Raw genomic sequence first — 25,806 nt, 5'->3', positions numbered from 1 at the left:
CAGTGAATTATTTTTCACATCGAAATAAATATTTATTGCTATATATGTAGGATTTTTAAAGAATAACCACACAGTAGCATATTTTACAGTTTATAATGAGATGTGTGGAAAGTAGAAGGGAAGGATATACGGAAAACAAAATTGAAGGAAAATCAGGCAAGAAGAAAAAGATAAACAAAGCAAGTGGGTAAACAGAAAGCAAAATTTAAGAATAGGGCAAGAATTGTAAAGATACCAGAAATCCTGACCAGTGTAATTATTCAATCACTTGTTAAATAGATATTCTGTACAAAGGTAAAATTTGTCTTATAGTTTATTTTCAAGAGAGAAGTATAAAACATGAAGAGAAAGTTTCAAAATAAAGAAAATATGTGAGGTGGATGCAACAACAAATTGATCAATTCATCAAAAAAACTCAACAATAAAATCTGATGTAGCAAATTTTAGAATAAAAATAGCTCTCAAGGCAAAATATTGGAAATAATGAGAAATAATATTACATAATAATAAAAAGCAATAGGCTAAGAAGATAAAACAATAAACAATGACATGTTTTACATGATCTTAAAATGTCACCCTACAGATCAGTAAGTTGCAAGAGGGAAAAAATAGTTACTACAAAGCTGAGAAATCAAACAGGCAATCAATAATAAAATCATCAATGAAGCATAGATGGTCACCGAATACCTCCAGGTGTGATATTCTGACAAAGACAGATAATTCTTAAAGATATTCAGATTGGAAATGCATCTGATTCCAGTACTGAGAAAGCATCAGAAAGACCCAAAATAGAATATAATCTTTAAGTATATCAATACTGTAGGAGCAAAAATTCTGTGAACCTTTAAAGATTAAAATAGATGGAGACATGACAATTAGATGCAGGACCACATGTGTTGGTTTGAAAACTGACCCCTGAACACAAACAACAAAAGACTGAAGAAGGAGACAGACCACTCAAGACTGGTAGGTGGCAGGTTTTATAAACAAGAGAACTTATATACAAGGCTTGTCTTGGGTGGCCATTAGATGAGTAGAGCTCCAAGCCTGTCTGCCAGAATCTGAGAAGTTTATAAAGAGGCCTTTACTGGTTTCAGTCACATATACCATCCAGATGGTCTCAACAACACATTGCTTTCTCAAGGTTGTCCTTGAGACGGCTCCCACTGTGGGCAGAACTTACACTCCAATGACAGGGGAGGGGATGGGGAGGCCTCGATTGCCCAGGTCCAGCTCGTTGGTCAACTGATGGTCGCATCCTCTCAGTGACCTCTTCCAACATCATGTACTGGAAGAAAACAAATACAATGAAGTACATTGAGCCAAGTGACAAAATTGAAACATGAATGGTCTATTAGATAAAAAAATTTTGTATCACTTTTAAATTTAGCTAAGTTAATTAACTCTGGTTATATAAGCAAACTCTGGTGAGCTGTGGACTCCTGAGCCATGTTAATTATTGTTGTTTTAAACTAGTAAGTTTTTTTGTTGTTTGTTCTGTAGCAGTATTTAATTTGTGAACTTAATTCTCCTTATATCAGTTATTAGATCACCACTTCACCTCCTAAGAAAGACTGATCTTGCTGCTAAAATTATAAGAGTTTTATACTTACTAATGATGAGAAACTTCATTTATTTTTCAATTTATGTAATTATTCAATAAACATTTATTAAGCACCTACCATTTGCTGGGCATTTCTCAAAGACCTTAGGATGTTATGGGGGAAAAAATGCTTCTGAGCTGGATTGTTCTGAAATAAATTCTACAACTTACAGTTTACCTATGATTATGTATGTGCTTATTTCTAAAGGAAATGGCTATTTTAAATAGCATAACCAATAATATTTTAAAACTAGAAGTAAAATATAAGTGATTAATACAATTAGATATTCTGCCAGAGTTCAGTTTTCTCATTTGTGTCGAAATAAAGTTCATGCACCAGCATTTAGCTAAGTTTCAGTTTAATATACATGTTCTTTTCCTCTTTTTTATTAAATTTATTAAAGATATTGGATCATCTTTCTTATAGTGTTCTCACATTCTGAATTTTGCTAATTATATTCCCTTGGGTAATTATTTTATATTTTCTCCCATCCTTCCATTTTCTCCAAACTGTTAGGTAGATTTATAGACTAGGTCTATTTGTTTCAGGTCCTTTTTTTCTTTTTCTTTTTCTTTCCTTTTTGGTACACTATGTCAAACTGGTGTTATGTGCATCAATCAAGAGGTAAATATTATCTAGTTGTCTAATTTTTTTGTGATATCAGCATCCATTGATGATCATTTTCCAGTTTCATTATTTGATTATACATTAAAAATAGATTCTGTTCTAATTATCTTAATGCCAGTTTTATCAATTGCAGAGAAAAGCAATGACAAATTGCATGTACATCTTCTACAGGGTTATGCTCAGACTACGCCACCATGATTCATCTAGACAGCTAGAAACTGCCTACTCATAGCTTGCTTAAAACCTTTTGTCTGTCATGCATAGATTCTGTCACACTGTCAATCGATCAGATTATTAACATGTATTAAGTACAGGCATACCTCATTTTATCATGCTTTGCTTTATTGTGGTTTACAGCTATTGTGTTTTTTTACAAATTGAATGTGACAACTCTGCATGAAGCAAGTCTATTGGCTCCATTCTTCCAACAGCACTATTTTTTAATTAAAGTATGTACATGATTTTTAAAGACATAATGCTATTGCATACTAATTGACTACAGTATTGTCATGGGATTCAGTGGGCCAATACTTGGGGGGTAAAAGAATTTACCAAAGACAAAGGATGAAAATAGAAAAGGACTCTATTAGAGACTCTGTCACAGACAACAGCAGGCCACACAGACAAGAGGTGCCTGTATGTGCCCCAAGGGTTGGTTACTGAGGTCTTTTATAAGGGAGGGTTACATCAGGTACCATGGGGCACATGATGTATGATCAGCCAGTGCCCAAGTCTGGATGATGTTGACGTAATAGAGAAGGGAGCAGGTCTCATGAAAGGGTAGGGCTACATGACTCTGGTAGGGGGCTGTGACCGGTTCTGGTGGTCAGGCTTCTGAGCATTGTATTATCTAGGGTAGTTTGTTCAGCTAAGGCAGGTACGTACTAGAAAACAAATGTTTCCTGTTATCTTTAAAGGGCAGCAACTGGATGCCTGAGGGCCTTGGAGCAGAGGGGCCTTGGAATAGGAATCTGCCAGATGTCTGTGGACCCCACAGGTATAGTGTAAACATAACTCTTATATGCACTGGGAAACCAAAAATGTGTGACTTGCTTTATTGCAATATTCATTTTATTCCAGTGGTCTGGAACTGAAACCTCAATATACTCAAGATATGCCTGTGTTTAATATAATCTGAGTTCTCACCTAGGTTCTGAGGATGCAGTAAGGACCAAGAGAGACAAAGTTCCTTCCTTTATGTATGTCATATTCTTTAGGGAATGATTGAAAATAAGAAATTCAAGAATTTCTTTATTTTGTTAAACACAGAGAGAAAATGTTGAGTTACTGATCAGCATGAGAGTGTGCTTTATAAAAGATGGTTATTTCCTCCCAATTATCTTCTTGACCCTTGCACTAATATCCAAAAGTCCCCCTGAAATACCATGGGCTCAAAATGGAAAATCCTGCCTTTGTTTAGAATAAAACTAAATGAAGAGAAAGTAGTTAGTTTTGGGTATCTGATGAAAAGAGAAAAGGTGGATCAATGTATTCTTTGTACCCAAATCTGCTGTCTCACATTCATCAACCGTCCTTACAATTTTAACAGCAGCAATGCTCTCTTACACCTTTTCAAAACTCTGGAATTCTAGTAAATATAATTGGATGGTAGATAAGTAATGATTTAATCCAGTCAATTCTATGAATCCTAGTTATAACTCAAAATATGTAAAATAATGGAGTATGTTCTCTAAAAAAATAACATGTATGTATGTATGTGGTTTTATGTGCAATGCTTGTGAGTGAGAGGCATTCCCCAACTCAAAGAAAGAAAAAAAAATTAAGTCTTCTTTTCATTTCTTGCCCATCACTCAGAACCACTCAATACTCCACAGGAATTCATACCCTGAAAGATAGGAGAAAGGCAAGATGAAAAGGTCAGCAAGAGCTGAAGTCGAGATTTTGGAGTCTTTTTTTTTTAAGGATCAAAAAGTAATCAGAGGGCTTTGAAAAATAGTTGGGAAAATTTTTTCACGTAACTCAATTACTCCATGAATATATGAGTCAGGGTTCTCCAGAGAAAAAGAATCAGTAGGATATATAGAGATATGTATGAGAAGAGATTTATTGTAAAATTGACTTACATGGTTATGGAGGCTGAGAAGCCCGTTATCTGCCATCTGCAAGCTAGAGAACCAGGACAACTGGTGATGTAATTCAGTCCGAGAATCGCGGGGAAAGATGGTGTGTAAGTCCTGGTCTGGGTTCAAAAGCCCCCAAACTAGGAACACTGATCTCCAAGAGCAGAAGAATATGGATGACTGAGCTTAAGCAGAGAAAGAACTCACCCTTTCTCTGTCTTTTTGGTATATTCAGGCCTTGGATGGATTGGATGAGGCCTGACTGAAAGGCTAATCTCTTCTGGAGACACCTTCACAAACATAAACAAAAATAATGTTTTACCAACTATCTGAATATCCCTTAGCACAGTCAAGTTGACACATAAAATTAATTGTGATAATGAATATTCAGAAGGTATTGGCTATTTTTCTGCTTGAAAATAAAATTCTTCAGTTAATATGTGTTAATGACCTACTAGTCAAATACTAAATATCTCCTTTTAATTAATGAGTCTATATAAGGTAGTGTAAGAGCACAGATTTGGTGTCCTAAAAGTCTTTCTGTTTTGACCATATTGTTCCAGGTGCAAAGTTTAACAGCTGGAGCTCCTAACGCTTTATAACCATTCAGAACAGTTGTCACACTTGGATGTCCTTGGTGAGTAAGAATTTCTTGCTTACACCACACAAACATGTCAATGCTGCATAGAATAAACCAATGTAGAGTATAGAGGATTCAAAGCTGAATAAAATGACTTATTTGTGGAACCTGACTTGGGTTTTTTGGAGGTATACAAAAACTTTGCATAGAATGCTTATTGTCCCTGAGATACGGGCAAAAGAGTGTCCATTAGTATCTTTAATTGCATATGATAACTTTGTGATGCAGAGATATAAAATGACTTACCCAACTTTGTGTAAAATAAGAGAGTGCCTGGATTTTTTTCTCAATCGTTATTCCTCTGGTATTTGCTACTTTAATATCTAATATCCAAAATAGAAAATTCTAATCTTCAGGAACATTTTCCATACAGAAGAGAAATTAGGTAACCAATAGTCAGTAGATTTCTCTTTTTTTCTCTCATTTTTTCCAAGATTTAAGAACACCACTGACTTTTGCTATGGTGATTAGATCAGGATTAGGAACATTCTCTACAGTAAACAGTTTGGTTAGGTATACTTGAACTTTTTTTCCTTTTTGTCCATCAGGCATCCCTGAATGTTTCAGAATGAGAAAAATAGATAAATCTCTTTTTTGTCTCCAAAAAAGTCAATGAAAAACATAGTATTTGGTCTTTATTGTTAGAAATAAGACAATAGGTCCCAAATAGAGTTGCATAACACTGAGTGCCACATCACCAAACCTTGACTTAATTATAGTTTTGATTCTGCAATGGAATCTTAAACGAGTCCGTCAGGAATCACCTGATCAGCATTAGTAAAGCAATCTGCCTGATAGAACCCTGACATCCCCTCTAATGCATGTTCCCTTGCAATATCCAATTTGCCTTTTTGCCTCTGTAACTTCCTTGTTCCTGCTCCATTCTTTCTATAAAAGTTTTTCATTTCGTACAGCTCCTTGGAGCTCCTTTCTATCTGCTAGATTGGATTGTTCCCAATTAATGAATCCTTGAATAAAACCAATAAGATCTTTAAAATTTACTCAGATGAATTTTGTTTTTAACAGTATCAATTTCACATAGTAAGCACTTACTATGAACTGAACTGTGCTCCCCTAAAAGTTCACCTGTTGAAGCCGTAACCCCAATGTGATGGTGTTTGGAGATGAGGCCTTTGGGAAGTGTTCAGAGTTTAGCTGAACTACTTCATAATCTTGCTGCCTCAGCATCCATTTAGTGTGGCTTTGAACTGACACCAGCCCCTCTTGTGAGCTCATGCTCTAGATAACAGTCCACAGAGTCACAGGTAAATGTAAATTTCTGGTATGATTCTACAGACCACCACTGTTTTGAGCATTCCCCTCCACCTCCCAGGACCTTCCCTCTCTGTGCACACTGTGCACTCCCAAGAAGTTTACCAAAACCCCACTCTTTTTTGTTTGAATTGACCAATCTGGCCTTAGCCTGGGAACCCCAAAGTATTCTGCCTGTGAACACTAATAAAGGCATGTGCCCCAGGTCCTGCTGTGCTCTCTCTCTGCCTGCACCCTGCCTTGACCTTCCCACATGGCCCCTCCAGGACCTGTGAGTCATAAACTTCTCTATTTCAATTCCCTTGTGGTCTTTTGTTAAACCCTGGCCCACTATCCAACACCCTAAGGTTCTACTTAAGAAACATTAATTTAAAAAAGTCACAACTGGAGGTAATTAGATTATGAGGCAGAGCCCCCATGACAGGATTTGTGTCCCTATAAGAAGATACCAGGGAATTTGTTCTCTGTCTCTTACCTCCTCCCCCACTGTGGAAGGATATCACAAACAAGAAGGCAGCCACCATCTGCAAGCCAAGACAAGAGCTCTAGTTACTGAATTAAGTTGTATCAGCTCAGGCCCTGGCCTGGCTGATGCTCTCTCTCTCTTCAGGGAAAGTTACTTTTTCTATTGGGGTTCAAAGCAGCCACTTAACTAAACCAGAGCTGACGTTGATGCAGCACTAGCTTTACTCAGTGGCCAAAGAATGAAGAAACGTGAACTTAGTTCACAGATCAAATTCTTCCCCACGTGGTGAGAGGGATTTGATTTTAAAGACTAAAGACAAAGGGAGGAGGAGCAAGGCTCATGACAGGGAGGTATATGCATTAGTCTACCCGGGAAGGTGCAGGGCTTTTCAAGGGAGTGGGGTGCCACCCTCTTTTTACCGTTTTCTGGTCCTTAATGTCAGGACATGGCTGCCAGTAGATCTGATATTTAATACTCTAATGTAGTAAAATCCATATATAATGAGACTCAGGGTCTGTTGGAGGCCAGATTTGTCACCATCTTTGTCCCAGCTGGTTCCACCTGTTTGTTTGTTTGTTTGTTTGTTTGTTTTGTTTGTCTCTCCCTGTAGCTTTCTTTCTTATCTCTGGACCCAGTGACTTAAAGATTTATGTTAACTTATTGCTAAAAATGGGGGTTGGTGAGTTTTGAGCAAGGACCTGGCCCAACTCTGGCAATAAAATCACCCCTTTCCTTCTTACTGCTCCTCATTCTTGAGGGGTGCTGAAGGGCAAAGGTTTCTCTTCTAAAGCTCCTTCCTACTGAACATGGGTGTAGTTTTCCTTAGATTAGAATTGCAGAACTCTCCCCTGACTAGTCTAAAATAAGTCTGATTGTTGCCAGACTGAAGTCCCAGTTGCTCGTACCCTTGTGGTAGTATCATCTGAAGTTTGATGGCTTCAGGCTGTTTATTAATGAAGCTGACAAGGCAGTCAGGAGGATAATTGCAGTTAGTGGGCCAAGAAATGGAAGAAACCAGGTTAAGCAGGGTGGCTCTGTTTTATCATATTCCAGATAAAGCTTGGATCTGGACCTTGTGTGTTATATCTATGTAACCATTGAATTTGTTCATGTATCTTTTTTATGTTTACTTCAATTTTAGCAGAGTTATTGACATATGTACAGCAGATTTTATTAATCACTGCAAACTCCCCTTGCTCAGCTAGGAGATAGTCAATGGCTAGGCTATTGTCAAGAACAACATTTTCTAGGGAATTCATAGAAGCCTGGAGTCCTTGGAAGTCATCCCCACATTTGAGATTTTGTAAAGTGGTTTCATGGTATGGGAAACCTCCCCAGGGAGCCACTAGTCTGAGAGTAACCCCTCTTCCTGCCAGAGGGAGTCCTACTTCCCTTTTATCTCTGGGCTGAGTGACATTATGTATGAATGGTAATACCTAGGTTCGGAGAACTTAGCCGGTCCAGAGTGCATTGTCTGAAATATCAGGCATTATCTAAACAAGAATAGGCTGGAACCCATCCTGGATAAGGGAAGGAGGAATTGGGGTTGTTCTGAGGAGGCAATTGGTTTATTCTTGGGCCACAAAGGAAGAGTTACTAGGGGGAGTGCATGCCCAGTGCACTTCTGAGGAATTGAACCACGTTTGTAAGAGGCTAGCCCAAGAGAGGGTTCCCTTGCTGTGTGGGGAGAGGGGCCCACATGAATAGCGGGGGTCACTGGGGGATTCTTGACTAGTATCCTCAGGCCTTAGGAGGATCATATACTACATGCCAGACAACTAGCATCTTCCCTCGCCAATAAGTACATCTTCCATCTGGCCCTGTGTATGTATTCATCAAGTAGGTCTAGAGGGCTCCAGTGGATGAGATTTCCACAGGAGTCAATCCTGGGGCACTTAAGTTGTGGAGTAATGGAAGAAGCATTAATCAGAGTCCGGGGAAGCCCCAGGGTGCTATTGTAAGTTCCTCCCTTAGGTAGGGGCTGTTGATAGGGGCAATGGCAGCAAGACTGGTTAGAGCAATGGCACTTTAGAATGAGTGTTTTATATTTGTATGACAAGGCCAGCTACTAAGCCTGTCCACCATATTACTTATCTATTGGTAAATTTGGCCTTTTGAGAAGTAACCTAAGGTCTGTGACAGGTTCACAGGTGTGTTGAGTGGGTGGCTCAGTAACTCCTTCCTCAGGCATAGATGCTGTCTTCACTCTGGTATTGTGGACCCACAAATTATGCCCTGCAATTTTAAGGCAGAATGAGTAATCAAGGTTACTAGATAAGGTCCTGTCCACTTGGTTTAACTGGTCTTATGGATTTCCAGCCATCCAGGTTCTCAAATAAACCCAATCCCTAGGGGAGAAAGATAGTAGAACCGTGTCAGAAGGAGAAGGCATTTCTGATTCTGAAGGCATGTAAAGCTTTGACTATTTCCCCTATTTGTAAGGCGTATTTCAGTCAGTCCATATTGTTCCTAAGGTTGGCTTTGTAGCTAGGTCCTTCAGGAACGGGTCTCCTGTACGTGAGCTCATATGGACTTAGCCTGAACTTTCCTTTAAGGGCTATTTGTGTTCTCAAAAATGCATTAGTAAATGAGAGATCCAGAATTGATGAGTCTCTTGACATAGTTTGGCTAAGTTTCTTTTGAGCATTTGACTTGTTATTCCTAACTTTTCCGGAAGACTGTGCTCTCTAAGCAGAGTGTGAATGCCATTTAATTCCCAGGGCTCTAGAGACTCCGTTAGTAACTTGGGAAACAAAGACAGGCCCATTGTCACTTTGAATGGATGTAGGGAGCCCAAACCCAAGGGATGATTTCCTTGCGCAGGGCCTTAGAGACTTCCAAAGCAGTCTCAGTTCCAGTGGGAAATGCCTCCATCCAGCTGGAGAAAGTGCCAGGCAAACCCAGCAAATATCTAAAATCTCCTTGTGCCCAAGAGGCATTACTGTAAGTTCAGCTTGACAGTCTTGACCTGGCTATGTGCCTCTATATTGAGTGGGGGTCACTCTTTGACCTTGGAGGGGTGAGTGTTGGGGTTATTCTGGAGGCAGTAAGGGCAAGTTCCAACCACCTATTTAAGGAGACTTCAGAAACTGGGAGTAGTCATGGATTTGATAACCCTTTTTTATAGAGCCTCCTGCCTATAATGTGTGCATCGGATGTTCCCGGATGGCTTGGAGTGCAATGGCCAAGGGGAAGAACTGCTTCCCATGACTTTTAACCAACCACATCTGGTTTTCTGGCTCCATCTCAAAGCCTTTTTCCCTTCATCTAGTATATATATGGGAGTGAGGAGTTAGGTCTGGGGGAGCCAGTAGAAATGGCATTTGAAGTCTGTCCCGAGCCTTTGCTACTTGTTTAGCTCTGTTATAATATCTGCTCTGTTATTTTCTCTCTCTCTCTCTCTCTCTTTTTTTTTTTTTTTTTTTTTTTGCTTCTCCCTTTTAATGGCATCTACAGTGAATAACCACTACCTCCTTTGTCAGGAGTATAGCCTCCAGCAATCACATAATCTGCAGCCCGCTCCCATTCTTAATCTGTTTATTTCCTGAGGTCACCATTCCTCTTTCCTTCCACATAACCCTGTGGGTGTGTAGGATTAAATAGGCTTATTTAGAGTAGATATTGACAGCTTTCCCTTTCCCCAGTTCTAGTGCTCTGATTTGGACAATTAGTTCAGTCTTCTGGGCAGAACAGCCAGAGGACAGAGCTTCACTGATAAAACCACTGCACATCCTGCCTTTCATTTCCCCTCTTTCACAAAACTACTCTCATCAGTGAACCATTCCATTCTGCATTCCTTACAGGGGAGATTTTTAGGTCAGGCCTGCTGGAGTATACTTGTTCCATAACCTCCTCCCAGTCATGAATTAATTTTGGACCTGTCTGTGTTAACAAGGAGTTAGGGTTAAGGACATTACAGGGCCTCAGAGTCACAAACGGGTTGTCTAGAAGTATAGCTTGGACTTGGAGGGTTTGACCAGAGGATAACCAATCTTCCCTCCTTTCCTTTTTTAAAACTGGGGGTGGTGGGAGTCCAGATAATCAGGGGCTGTCCAAAGGGACTAATTTGTTAGTTTCTTTGAGGATCTGGGAAGTAGCAGTTACAGCCCATAAACATAGAGGCCATTCTTTAGCAGTTTGATCCAATCGTTTAGAAAAATAAGATACAACCTGAGTCAAATGTCCCAATTTTTGTGTAAACACCCCAGGGCAGTTCCTCCTCTGTCATATACATGTAGACAGAAGGGGCACCTAATGTAGGGTGGAGCAGATGCAGGGGCTCTCATGAGATGGATTCCAGGAACGCCCAGTCACAGTTGGAGTTCCACTCAAAAGGGTCAAGGTCCTTCCCTTTTAATTGTTCATACAACGGCTTAGCAATTAAGCCAAAATTGGGATCCATATCCAGCAGAAACTGGCCATCCCCAGGAAAGCCCAGATCTGTTTTCTCCTATTAGGGAGTGCCATCTGGCAGATCCTTTTGTTGACAGAAAATTAATCAGTTCATCTAACAAAGAAATGGAAAATTTTATTGGAGACAACTTTGAGGATTATAACCCAGGAAGAGAATCTCAGAAAATTCTGAGAACTGTTCTGCTGGTTATAAATCAAGTTATTGCCAAGAGATCAGCCCCCGTCCCTGACAAGCCAAATAACCCAGAGATAAGCTCTTGGAGCTTAAAAGAAAAGAGGCAATTTTATTGCTTTACCAGGCAAAGAGGACTCACAGCAGGCTAGTGCCTTCAAAACAGTGAACGCACCTTGGGGATGGGGTGGGGTGGTTATATAGCCATAGCCCAAACAATAAAGCATTGATTACAATCAACAGAATCTTTTCTCATTGGAAGACTTAGAATGGCATCATTGATGCCTCCAGGCGACCAATTCTATAGAGGCCAGCGGTTAGATCTCATTATCTCATAAGCACTCAAGGTGTGGTCTTGGTTATTCAGGCTATTTTGTAAGGTTAAAGTCCTGTGACCTTCTCCCTGGAGATAAGGTCAGAGACCAAGCATGACTATAGCTTTTGATTTCTGGAATAAAGTAGAAACAGTAAGGTTAATAGCTTTAATTTTAACAATGGGCCTGGAACTGTGAGTAGCAACCAGTCAGTCAGGTCAGTTGACCGTTTTAAGGGCAAGCATAAAAATAAGCAATCTGTTAGCCTAAGTGTGGCCATTTTATTAATCCTCCTTCAAAATCACAGTTTTATAAGTTTTTTGACACTGAAGGCTGTACATCAAATTATGTATTATTGACAGTTTATGTAATCCAGAATGTAAGCGTCATCCTGGTGGGTCATGTGACCCCTTACAAGATCAAGAAGGAATATCTTTTAAGGAGAGGTCTTGTTGATGCTAGGAGAATGCTGCTTTTTATGGTTGAGCAGGTATTCCTGCCCATGGGGGAGGTTTGGCTGATGCAGATACACAAGCACAGTGGGGGGAGAGGAGGCCAAAGGGCAGAGAAGAATTTTTTATGTTTAAATTTTTCTTGTCTTACCATAAAATATATATTTTTTATTTCACAAATTCTTTCCTCTCCTTAGATAGTAACTTGTGCCCCTTTTCTATTTTATATCCTAAATATTCTACCCGCTGGAGGGAGACCTGGGCTTTTTCCTTTGAAGCTTTATATCCTCTCTCAGCCAGATAATTTAAGGCATTAACTGTATTATTGTGAAGGAAAAGCCAGGCTGGGCTAACAAGATAACTCACAAGTCTAGGAATGTGAAGGAAAAGCTGGGCTGGGCTGGCAGGATAACTCACAAATCTAAGTATCAGGAATACTGATCTGAGTTCTGCTGGACTAACTCGTAAAGTTAATTAGTGTTGGTTTGCTGTTCATGTTTTTTTTTTGCTAGCCAGTTGGATTTTCAAAGAGATATTTCTGGCTTTGGGATGTTGGTTTGCTGCCCCCCTGCCTCCACTTTTGTGATAATGCTGCTGCTAAAGCTGTTCCATGCCTATTGGCCGAATACCCCAAGCTTGTACTTTACCCTATAAAACCTCATGCACCACGTCTTGGAGAGCTTCGGAGCAGAAGCCCCTCTGAGCCCGCTGGCATAATACATCTGAGTACTCCAGCCCTCTGAGTGGTGCTTGTTTCTTGGCTGGCCTGTCATTTCCGTAACATTATGATTGGGAAGCTCTTCGGTGGGGCTGGTGATTAGAATGTAATCTGCATATTGAAGTATAGTTCCCTGTTCTAACTCAAGGTCACCAAGATCCTCAGCTAACCTTTCCAAAATGGGTTTTAAATCCCTGGGACAGAACTATCCAGCACAACTATTGTTTTCTCCTGCTGGTGGAATCCTGCCATTCAAATGCAAAATTGTATCGAGATTCCCTGGCCTACAGGCACACAAAAGAAGGTGTCTTTTAAATCTAACAATGAATACCAGATCCTTTCAGGGCTTAGGGTGAAAAGTAAGGTGTAATGGTTGGGCACCACTGTGTGACTCTCCTCAGTAGCTTCATTTACTGATCAGGGATCCAGAACTAGCTGATATTTCCATTTAGTTTTTTTATGGGCCAAATAGGAGTGTTGCAAGGGGACTGACTGTGTCTAAGAAACCCTTGTTTGGGTGGGCTTTCCGTCATAGGATCAATGCTGCTAGGGTTTCCTTGCTTTTTATTTTTTAAAAGGGTATTGCTTTTTATTTGGATGATTGTAGCCAGGTCACAGCTTGCCTGGTGGTGACCTCCTGCCTCTGCCCATGGTGTTACTTGCCCACATTGCGGGATTAATCCCCTAAAGGTTAATCAGGCCATTATTCCTGGCAGAGAGTGGAGGTACTAGGGCTACAGAATGGAAGCGTGTCTTAGGTATTTCAGTGGTAAGGTTTTTGTCTCTGAGATAAATTGTAGCTCCCAATTTATAAGTAAATCTCTTCCTATTAGAGGAATTGGGCATTCTGGGACATATAAGAAAGAGTGAGATAAATTTTTTCCTTCCAAATCACACTCAAGGGGCTATACAAAATTGTACTCCTGTGCCTTTTGTTCCACTCCCGTTATCTTACATTTATCTTTGGTTGTTCTGCCTCGTTGGGTGTTCAAGACTGAGTAGGTGGCCCCTGTGTTGACTAAAATGTCAACCTTTTTACCTGCTGTGGTCAGGGGCAGCCAAGGCTCCTCAGGAGTAATTTCCAGGGTGCTCTGAGGAACCCCTGGGGCCCTTCAGTCCTCTTCTTTTATGTGTGCAACCAGAAAGGATGGACCAGGACGTGGCAGCCCACTTAGTCTCCTTCGGAGACATTTGGGGGCATTCCTCCTTCCAGTGGCCTTTCTCCATGCAATGTGCACACTGATGGGCTTTATAAGGCTTTATTGGCTAAAGTTGGGTCAGCACACGCTGTGTCGGGCCTCCCCTGGACATTTCCCCAATCTGTAGCAAGCAAGAAGTTTGCAGCAGCTATATCAGATAAATTACACTTTATAGAAATGAGATAGAGACTTTCCACAAAAGTAAAACATAAATAAGATTACTACTCCGCCCTAAACCTTATAATAGCTTAAAGGACAAAGTCTGTACAATGGCCTACACAAGATTCTTATGCCTCATTATTTCTCTAATTTTTCATCTTCTTCTAACTTCTTCTCCTCCCTCCTCTCCAGTCACACTGCCTTTTTAGTGTCAGTTTAATACCTCACGCTTGCCTAAGTCTTGTGTTGGTTCTTCTGGTGTTTTAGTCAGTTCAGGCTGCTAGAACAGAATAACATAGAACAGGTGGCTTAAGAAACAAATGTTTGTTTCCCACAGTTCTGGAGGCTGAGAGGTCCAAGATCAAGGTGCAGTAAGGTGCAGGTTAGGTTGCAGATGGTGGCCTTCTTGCTGTATCCTTACACGGCAGGAAAAAAGAGGGCTTTGGTCTTTATCTCTTCTTATAAAGTTGCTAATCCCATCATGGGGGTCCCACTCATAACCTCATTTGATTCTAATTACCTTTCGAAGGCTCCACTTCCAAATACTATCACATCGAGGATTAGGGTTTCAACATACGAATTTTGTTGGAACTCAAAGTGTAAATGATTTATTCAACTGGAAGATTAATGTTGGAAACACAATCAGGTGTGGACTGGTGCTACTGTAAACAAAAGGTCCCACTATGGTCTTTCATTCAATATTGTACAATTTAGAATTCTGCCCAACACTAATTTAGTTCACTGAATTTTACAACAACATGAGACTATGGATCCTGTATGCTTGAATTCACTAAAGTGAAGGGTTTGTAAGCCACAGTGCTCTTTTAAGATTTTTATTTCCTTCTAATTGGCACACTTGCGGCTCATTATAACTCTCAGGATAGTATTCAATGTGGATTTCCACTCTTTCTCCAGCTTAAAAGGAAAGATTTAAGCACTGCATACAACTGGCAAAGAAAAAAATCATGTTCTTAAGAGTTATAACAATATGTAAACATTGTATAATATGAAATAAAATTGCACATTACAGGACATTTAAAAAACAAAGACAAAAAAGCTATGCAGTCCATAACATGCTATTTCCTCTGCCTGAAACTTTTTTATCCCAGATACCTACATACCTTGTCCACTTACTTCCTTGAGTCTCTTCTCCAATATCATTCTATTTAAAATGACAATGCATTTGCTCCACCCAGCTCTCCCTTTCTTTCTACTCTGCTTCAATTTTTTCCACAGCATTTATAATCTGAATTACTATTGGTTTTTCTTGAGTTTGTTTTTTGTTTTTTAGTAGAATGTTTTCTACTAAATGTTTTTTGTTTTTTAGTTTGATATTGGCCAGACTTAAAGTGTTTTGTTATGTACTATACTCCCAGACATTAAACTCAGTAATAATTTGTTGAACATATAAGTGAATGAAACATCTGGAAACAAATAGGGCTATCTCCAGACAACCTAATCCTCCTGGAGCACAAAAATATTTTTGTAGCTGAGGCTGGAGAACTAAGAAAATTGAGCTCCCACGACTCCATAGAAGAGCTGCCTACTCTGGCTGGTTGCCTATTCCCTCTAGTTGACCAGAGAAAGCATTTGGAATTTCACCTTTTGTAATCCTTCTCCTCCTTCATTAGGCATCTTTGCTATTCATTTAATTATTTGGGGACTCTCTGGGTGCTCATAGTCCACAGAAATCTGCTTCAGTAGGTTATCCCCAATGTGATCATCTCAGTTCTAAAAGGGAATTATCAAGTTGCAGTCCTCCCCCCTACACGAGGAAACCTACAAAAAGGATAAAAATATCTGAACTACCAAGAGATGTATGAATTTTCATTTTTTATTTTTCCTAACTTTTTTTCACCCTGCATGCCTCTATACTATGCAGTCTAATAAATGACTGTGCAAGTACTTAGCCATGTATGCTAAATCAGTGGTAGAGCATTCTGATAATTACCAACATTCCCTACCTTTCTTTCAAAGGAAGGCTCTGACATAAAAGAACAGAAGAGAATAGAGTGAGTCCCTAGGACACAATAAAAGTGATATTAAAGTCTTGTCTACCTCTTTTATGATTCTTCAGGGCTATGGGAAGAATAGGAAATAAACTTTCAGTGAGGACACATTGGTTTCAAAGACAAGAAAGGTATCTTATTAAGGGAGTAAATTTGGTTACTGTGAGCTAACATTTCACTGTCTCTAAAAAACTAATGTTTGTCCTTGCAAGAAAAGTTATTATTTAAAAAAGTTATTGTTTTAATAGATCAATAGTAAAGAATCAATAGGCCTATAGCTCCTACTGATGGGAATATTGAATGGGATACTTGAATTAAAATAAATGTATTTCTCTGGCTTATGGGATGGGCTTAGGGGTTCATTTTTCTTATACCATTTCTACTCCCCTCTCACCCCGGTAACTGTGAACTCAGGATCAGACATCATAAGTGTTGAATGTTTCTTGAGATTGTATAGCCCATGCTTGGGCCATTGCACAGATCCTACAGGGATCTTCCAGAGAGGAGATTTCTTATTACAGAGGAGGTCAGAGTTTCAGACCAAAGGCCTTGCAGAAAGGCTAGTTTAAGAGGTGTTTTCCAAACTGAAGACAAAAATGTCAAGTTAGAACAGGGGAAAATTCTCTTGAAGACTCTGTCTCTAAGATAGTCCATGTTAGCCATAACTTTAACCTTTAACTTCCTATATTGTAATTCCCTTCTAAAATGGTTATAATCCTTCAGCAAAAAATGTTTAAAAGTACAGTTAAACCACATTGGCCAAATACTGGATGGGCAAGGGTTAAAGTTTCTATCCAGCTAAAGTCAAGACTGAAGCAAAATATCACCAGCATAGAATGAACATTTGAGATATGGCAATAAATCTAAATGTATTCAAATACTATGGTGCATTAGTACAATTTTATAATTTTAAAGTGCAATGGTGACATTTTAAGATTTTGATATTAAAGGCAAAAATAAAAATATTTCAGCATTTTCCACTTGCTAATTTCTTATGCAGATGCTATACTGAGTATTTACAATATTAAATAAATGCCCACTTTAAACTGAGTTTAGTGCAAGCACAAGACACAATTGGCCAGCACAATCTCTGTAGGTTCCTTGATTATGATGATGTTGCCACCAACTTCTTGGGCTTTCTTTCCATTCTAATGCAAGTGACCAAGCCAAAGATCAAAATACAGAGATCTCCTCTTTAACTCCTGGACTTTAAAATTGGATCAACAGGGATATTGCAGTTTCAGTGAGGCAGTCTCACACTCTGGCTTTGTACATTTTAAGAAAATGCTTTCTGAGTGTTTTCAGAAACTGTCCAGTCCTATTTTATATTTCTCATATCTTACACACACTTATTGTTTCACATGATCACTTGAGGAAATTTTGTTGTTAAACCTCAGATCCAAAACTGTGACTAGGTAGGAATTTGAATTTCCAATTGCAGCTCAGGTTTCCTTATATGAATACCAGTTTTAACATTTTTCAGGAACAGAATGAGGGCATCATGAGAGAAATACCTGCACTCTCAAAATTGCCATCTTGGTTACACTTCAGCAGGTTTCAGTAAATTAACTATATTCTCTAAAGCAATCAGTGGTTACTAGTGTCTATACTGGCATTGTTTTTTTGTTTTTTTGTTTTTTTTTTTAACATTTTTTATTGATTTATAATCATTTTACAATGTTGTGTCAAATTCCAGTGTTCAGCACAATTTTTCAGTTATTCATGGACATATACACACTCATTGTCACATTTTTTTCTCTGTGAGTTATCATAAAATTTTGTGTATATTTCCCTGTGCTATACAGTGTAGTCTATTCTACAATTTTGAAATCCCAGTCTATCCCTTCCCACCCTCCACCCCCCTAGTAACCACAACTCTGTATTCTCTGTCTGTGAGTCTATTTCTGTCCTTTATTTACGCTTTGTTTTTGTTTGTTTGTTTGTTTTTGTTTTTGTTTTTTAGATTCCACATATGAGCGATCTCATATGGTATTTTTCTTTCTCTTTCTGGCTTACTTCACTTAGAATGACATTCTCCAGGAGCATCCATGTTGCTGCAAATGGCATTATGTTGTCAGTTTTTATGGCTGAGTAGTATTCCATTGTATAAATATACCACTTCTTCTTTATCCAGTCACCTGTTGATGGACATTTAGGCTGTTTCCATGTTTTGGCTATTGTAAATAGTGCTGCTATGAACATTGGGGTGCAGGTGTCATCCTGAAGTAGATTTCCTTCTGGATACAAGCCCAGGAGTGGGATTCCTGGGTCATATGGTAAGTCTATTCCTAGTCTTTTGAGGAATTTCCACACTGTTTTCCATAGTGGCTGCACCAAACTGCATTCCCACCAGCAGTGTAGGAAGGTTCCCCTTTCTCCACAGCCTCTCCAGCATTTGTCATTTGTGGATTTTTGAATGACAGCCATTCTGACTGGTATGAGGTGATACCTCATTGTAGTTTTGATTTGCATTTCTCTGATAATTAGTGATACTGAGCATTTTTTCATGTGCTTTTTGATCATTTGTATGTCTTCCTTGGAGAATTGCTTGTTTAGGTCTTCTGCCCATTTTTGGATTGGGTTGTTTATTTTTTTCTTATTGAGTCGTATGAGTTGCTTATATATTCTGGAGATCAAGCCTTTGTCGGTTTCACTTGCAAAAATTTTCTCCCATTCCGTAGGTTTTCTTCTTGTTTTATTTCTGGTTTCCTTTGCTGTGCAGAAGCTTGTAAGTTTCATTAGGTCCCATTTGTTTATTCTTGCTTTTATTTCTTCTAGGAGAAAATTTTTGAGATGTATGTCAGATAATGTTTTGCCTATGTTTTCCTCTAGGAGGTTTATTGTATCTTGTCTTATGTTTAAGTCTTTAATCCATTTTGAGTTGATTTTTGTATATGGTGTAAGGGAGTGTTCTAGCTTCATTGTTTTACATGCTGCTGTCCAGTTTTCCCAACACCATTTGCTGAAGAGACTGTCTTTATTCCAATGTATATTCTTGCCTCCTTTGTCAAAGATGAGTTGACCAAAAGTTTGGGGGTTCATTTCTGGGCTCTCTATTCTGTTCCATTGGTCTATATGTCTGTTTTGGTACCAATACCATGCTGTCTTGATGACTGTAGCTCTATAGTATTGTCTGAAGTCTGGGAGAGTTATTCCTCCAGCCTCTTTCTTTCTCTTCAGTAATGCTTTGGCAATTCTAGGTCTTTGATGGTTCCATATGAATTTTATTATGATTTGTTCTAGTTCTGTGAAATATGTCCTGGGTAATTGGATAGGGATTGCATTAAATCTGTAGATTGCCTTGGGCAGTGTGACCATTTTAACAATATTGATTCTTCCAATCCAAGAGCATGGAATATCTTTCCATTTTTTAAAGTCTTCTTTAATTTCCTTCATCAGTGGTTTATAGTTTTCTGTGTATAATTCTTTCACCTCCTTGGTTAGATTTATTCCCAGATATTTTATTACTTTGGGTGCTATTTTAAAGGGGATTGTTTCTTTACTTTCTTCTTCTGTTGACTTATCGTTAGTGTAAAGAAATGCAACTGATTTTTGAACGTTAATTTTGTAACCTGCTACCTTGCTGAATTCTTCAATGAGCTCTAGTAGCTTTTGTGTGGACCTTTTAGGGTTTTCTATATATAGTAACATGTCATCAGCATATAATGACACTTTTACCTCTTCTTTTCCAATTTGGATCCCTTTTATTTGTTTCTCTTGCCTGACTGCTGTGGCTAGGACTTCCAGGACTATGTTGAATAGGAGTGGTGATAGTGGGCATCCTTGTCTTGTCCCAGATTTTAGTGGGAAGCTTTTGAGTTTTTCACCGTTGAGTACTATGCTGGCTGTAGGTTTGTCATATATAGCTTTTATTATGTTGAGATATGTTCCCTCTATACCCACTTTGGTGAGAGTTTTTATCATAAATGGATGTTGAATTTTATCAAATGCTTTTTCTGCATCGATTGAGATGATCATGTGGTTTCTGTCCTTTCTCTTGTTGATGTGATGTACTACACTGATTGATTTGCGTATGTTGAACCAGCCTTGTGTCCCTGGGATGAACCCCACTTGGTCATGATGTATAATCTTTTTTATGTGTTGTTGGATTCTATTTGCTAAAATTTTAGGGAGGATTTTGGCGTCTATGTTCATCAGTGATATTGGCCTATAATTCTCTTTTTTTGTAGTGTCTTTGCCTGGTTTTGGTATCAGGGTGATGGTGGCTTCATAGAATGAGTTTGGGAGTATTCCCTCCTTTTCAATCATCTGGAAGAGTTTGAGAAGGACTGGTATGAGTTCTTCTTTGTATGTTTGGTAGAATTCCCCAGTGAAGCCGTCCGGTCCTGGACTTTTATTTGTAGGGAGGTTTTTAATTGCTATTTCTATTTCCTTTCTAGTGATCGGATTGTTCAAGTGTTCAGATTCTTCTTGATTCAGTTTCGGTGGACAGTATGTTTCCAGAAACTTGTCCATCTCCTCTAGGTTATCCAGTTTGGTTCCATATAGTTTTTCATAATATTCTCATATGATATTCTGTATTTCTATTTTGTTTGTTGTAATTTCTTCATTTTCCTTTCTTATTTTGCTAATTTGTGCTCTCTCTTTTTTCTTCTTTGTGAGTTTGGCCAGAGGTTTGTCGATTTTATTTACTTTTTCAAAAAACCAGCTTTTGGTTTGGTTGATTTTTTCTATGGTCTTGTTAATCTCTATTGTATTTAATTCCTCTCTGATCTTTGTTATTTCCTTCCTTCTGCTGCTTTTTGGGGCTTTTTGTTCTTCTTTTTCTATTTCATTCAGGTGGTGGGTTAAATTGTTTATTTGAGATTGTTCTTCATTTTTGAGGAAGGCCTGTATCGCTATAAACTTCCCTCTTAGCACTGCCTTTGCTGTGTCCCATAGGTTTTGAGTGGTTGTGCTTTCGTTATCATTTGTCTCAAGGTATTTTTTAATTTTAGCTTTGATTTCCTCATTGATCCATTGTTTTTTCAATAACATATTGTTTAATCTCCATGCTTTCCTTTTTTTCTCCTTTGTTTCTCTGTTGTTGATTTCCAGTTTCATGGCATTGTGGTCAGTAAAGATGCTTGAGATAATTTCTATCTTCTTAAAATTGTTCAGGTTTCTTTTGTGCCCAAGTACATGATCAATCCTGGAAAATGTTCCATGTGCACTTGAAAAGAATGTATATCCTATTTTTGGAGGGGGTAATGTTCTGAAAATATCCACCAAATCTAGTTTTTCTATTGTAGTATTTAATTTCTCTGTTGCCTTGTTTATTTTCTGTCTGGAAGATCTGTCTAGTGATGTTAAGGCAGTGTTAAAATCTCCAACTATGATTGTATTCCCATCAATATCCCCCTTTATCTCTGTTAGTAATTCTTGTATGTACTTAGGTGCTCCTATATTGGGTGCATATATATTAACGAGTGTAATATCCTCATCTTGTATCACTCCTTTAATCATTATAAAATGTCCTTCTTTATCTTTCTTTATGGCCTTTGTTTTAAAGTCTATTTTGTCTGAAATCAGTACTGCAACACCTGCTTTTTTGGCTTTTCCATTTGCATGGAATATCCTTTTCCATCCTTTCACTCTCAATCTATATATGTCCTTCTCCCTAAAGTGGGTCTCCTGTATGCAGCATATTGAAGGTTCTTGCTTTATTATCCAGTCTGCCACTCTGTGTCTTTTGACTGGAGCATTTAGTCCATTAACATTTACAGTAATTAATGATAGATGTGTGTTTATTGCCATTTTGAACTTATCTTTGCAGTTGAATTGGTATATCCTCTTTGTTCCTTTCTTCTTCCTTTTGTGGTTTGGTAATTTTCCTTTGTATTATCATGGATTTTATTTACTTTTTGTGACTCCTTTGTAAATTTTTGGCTTGTGGTTACCCTTTTTTGTAAATCTATCAACCCATTACTATAACTGTTTTTATTAAACTGATAGTAACATGATCTCAAACCCATCCTACTGTTAAAAAAAATTTAAAAAAGAAAAAAATATTCTATATTTCCCTGCCTCCCTCTCCCACTCTCAGTGGTTTGTATGTCTTCTTTTATAATTTCATGTTCACTTTATTTGTAATTCATGAGTTATCACCTTTCCAGTTGTGTGTTTCTCATTTCTGTAGCATCCTGCTGCTTTTCTATTTAGAATAGCCCTTTCAATGTTTCTTTTAGCATGGGTTTAGTGTTGCTAAACTCCTGCAGCTTTTTTTGTCTGTGAAACTCTTTATTTCTCCTTCTATCCTCAAGGATAGCCTTGCTGGATAAAGGGTCCTAGGCTGCATCTTTTTTTTCATTCAGGGCTTTGAATATATCTTGCCACTCCCTTCTGGCCTGTAGTGTTTGTGTAGAGAAATCAGCTGAGAGCCTTTTGGGGGTTCCCTTGTAACTTACTCTTTGCTTTTCTCTTGCTGCCTTTAGAATCATTTCTTTATCCTTGACTCTGGCCATCTTGATTATGATATGTCTTGGTGTGGGTCTATTTGGGTTCTTCCTGTTTGGGACCCTCTGAGCTTCCTGTACTTGGATATCTGAGTCCTTCTTTAAGTTTGGGAAGTTTTCAGTCATGATTTCTTCAAAAACCTTTTCAATCCCCTTTGATCTTTCTTCTCCTTCTGGGACCCCTATTATGCAAAGATTGGGACGCTTTATATTATCCCATAGGTCCCTTATGCTATTTTCATTATTTTTTATTTGCTTCTCTTGTAGTTCTTCTGAATGGGTGCTTTCTATTGCCCTGTCTTCTAGATCACTAATTCGTTCCTCTGCATTATCTAGTCGGCTTTGCACAGCTATTAGATCATTCCTCATCTCTGTCAATGAGTTTACCCATTCTACTTGGCTCTTCTTTATAGCTTCAATTTCATTTTTGACATATTTTATATCTCTAAACACTATCTCTTTTAATTCCTTCAGCAATTCGATCACTCCTTTTTTGAAATCTTGATCTAGTAGGCTATCGATGTCTATTTCGTTGATCTTTCTTCCAGGGGATTTCTCTTGTTCTTTTAATTGGGAAAAGTTTTTCTGCTTCTTCATCTTGCTCATACCTCTCTGGCACTGTGGTTTATGGAGTATCAGTTGTTTATTTTGGTCCTTAAGGATTTTATCTATCTGATGCCTATTTAGGAATAGAACTTAGGAAAAAAAGGAAAAAAAATAAGAGAGAGAGAGAAAGAATTTTAAAAGAAGGGAGAAAGAGGGTTTGAAAACAGTGTATAATGAATAATAGAAGAGTGAGTTGAAGCAGAGTATTAATCGGGTTGAGACGTCCTTTTAAAACCTTTACAAAAAAAGGGGGGGGGGGATGAATAGATATATTTGAAACCTGTGTCTAATCAATAGCAGGACATCAAAACCCAAGAGAAATAGAAATGAATTAAGAAGTAAATATTAAGAGAGTAATAGAAAATAGAACAGGTAAAAACAGATTTAAAAAAAAAGGGGGGGGGGGGTTGTCGGTGTTCTCCTGGAGTCTGTGTGCTTTTAATGTGAAGTCTTTCTGTCTTCGTCCTGTTTTGGAAGCTCAGCTTGCTGTTTTCAGAGGCCCTCTGTTGGCGCCCTCTTCTGTGCTGCTTCCAGCACCTGTCGGCAAGCCGATCGCGCCTCCTTCTAACACTGGGTCAGGTGCACCTCTCTGCTGTGGGCGGGCGGGTTGCTGCCCCTCCGGATTCCGCAGTCAGATGTTGCAGACTGGCCGGGTAGGAGGGCTGGTCATGCCCCCTCCCAGCACCTCGGTCAGGGGCTGTGTTCCTGCCCGAAAGGCGAGGGGGCCGCTCTCCCTCTACCTGCACCGCCGGTAGTTCCGCTCTCTGTGCAGCTGCGCGCTCCGCCCTGGTCGGCGCTCCATGGGTGGGCTTGGGGAAGACCGAGGGACAGCCCTGTTCCTGCTCCGAGCCAAAACCCAGCTCCTTGTTTGTCTTTGTGGAGCAAGTTCTCTGAGGGACCAGGATGGAAAGATCCTATCTGCCCCGGGCTGCAGGCCAGTCTCAGTCTGGCCTTTGAGGCTGCTAAGCCCTTCGGTGCGGATGCAGGTTTCGCCCCCGCCCCCGCCTGAGTGCTAAGCGCGGAGGATATGGCGGCTGTGCCCGAGCCCCGCCTCTCTTCTCCCGAAAACTTTCCGCGGGTTTTCAGAGATGGGGGTGTGCACCCTTTCCCCAAGAGCACATCAACCTTGCTTTTTTTTGGAGGGCCCAGGTTGTTCTGCCCTGTGCACCCGCAGCCACGGCGCGCAGCCCCTTGCGTTCCCCCGGGGCTGCCTCCGTGCAGCCACTTCCGCCTTCCGCCTGGCTTGTGCAGCCTGGCCCTGCCCGCCGCTGCCGGCCCGCGTCTCAGGCTGGGTGTCGGGGGAACGCTCTGTGCCCGTTTAACTTAGTTCTGTTAGTCAAGGGCTGCTCTGTACAGATCCGAGCCTCGGAGTCTCCCCCTCCGTCCCGCTGGCCTCTCAGTTGGAGAGGGGAGACCCAGCGAGCGAGCGCCAGTCCTCCTTTGCCGCTCCCTCCCCGCGGGACCCGTCCCGCGCTGCTTTGCCTTTTGTTCTTTCTTTTTTCCTTTTCTCCTACCAGATTTTTGGCGTCTTTATCTTTTGAAGAGGGCGATGTTCTGTTGGAGTTCCGCAGGTGCTCTGGTTGGCTGAGTGGGTCTGTAGATGTGGGTCTTGGTGTATTTGTGGGAGAGGGTGACCTGCGAGCGTCCTTCTACTCCGCCATCTTCTCCGTCTTCTCCTGGCATTGTTGTATTATTTGGACTACCTATATTGGTATCTCCCAGAGGCGAATCCTAGTAGGGGGTGATCCATGGCTAAACCTACAACAGCATGTACACTGTTGAGAAATAATTGTAACTCTTCTAGCCATCCTATACTATCTTTTTGAGGATATTTTTATAGCCAATGGCCTGGAAAGATAGAGCTTCTCACTTTGGGTCAGAGATCAGATTTATTTCCTGACCAGAACAATAAAATAGTATCTTCTTCAAGGTCAAATATTAGGCAGCTTTGAGGGCAACTCATAAGACTGGTGATCTCCTATGCTTAGTGTTCCTCAGCTCAGACACAAATCCACTGTGTGCTCAGCATTCACCTGCCTCCATATCAACTCCACAGGACTTGGGGAGCATGGAGAACCAGTGCGAAGTTCAGGATGCCTGCTGTGTTGGTGAGTAATAAATTATCTAAAAGTGCATTGTTTCCTTCTCACTTCAATTCACGAAAGTGTGATAAGTAAACCTAGCAGTTACGTTGTTGCTTAGAGATTGCTGGAGCACTTGACACACTAGATAGACTTTCAGGGAATAAGTTGTCAAGCAGTAATGTATAAACAAACTTTCTGGTTGTATCTGTAGGCTAGAGAAAGTGGTTTCCTCCTCCAGCGAGAGAAGAGGGCAGCAAACAAATGGAGTTTACTTTACTTAAGTTATAAATTGCCTGAAATTAATTGCTGTACTTATTGTTTATGGGCATATGATCATAATTTCGCAATTAAAAAAGCAGAATATTGATACTAATGACAAATAACATTTGTTACAATCTTTTCATTTTGGCATAGGAAAGAAAAATAACTAGACCAGGATAATTTAAAAGGCTATTTATAACAATAACATGGAGAATATTAAAATGTCCAGCAATGAAATGGTTACTTCCTTGTTTAACTTGGTGCTGATCACAAA

At 39.5% G+C, this 25,806-nt stretch overlaps 1 protein-coding gene across 1 annotated transcript in view; it reads left to right on the top strand.

Moving 5' to 3' along the window:
• The first annotated feature begins 4,919 nt into the window (after window positions 1-4,919).
• LOC116155790 (merozoite surface protein 9-like) overlaps window positions 4,920-25,806 on the top strand; it is a 98,786-nt gene continuing 77,899 nt past the window's right edge. The window contains exons 1-2 of the mRNA XM_064488613.1: window positions 4,920-4,949; window positions 25,244-25,295. Coding sequence (XP_064344683.1) covers window positions 4,941-4,949; window positions 25,244-25,295 — 61 coding nt within the window. The 5' untranslated portion in view covers window positions 4,920-4,940. The remainder of the gene's footprint in view (window positions 4,950-25,243; window positions 25,296-25,806) is intronic.

This window comes from Camelus dromedarius, chromosome 8, assembly GCF_036321535.1.
Source record: "Camelus dromedarius isolate mCamDro1 chromosome 8, mCamDro1.pat, whole genome shotgun sequence".
NCBI lineage: Eukaryota > Metazoa > Chordata > Mammalia > Artiodactyla > Camelidae > Camelus > Camelus dromedarius.
Note: the sequence above shows the minus strand (reverse complement) of the source record. Positions and strands in the feature narration are given on the sequence as shown.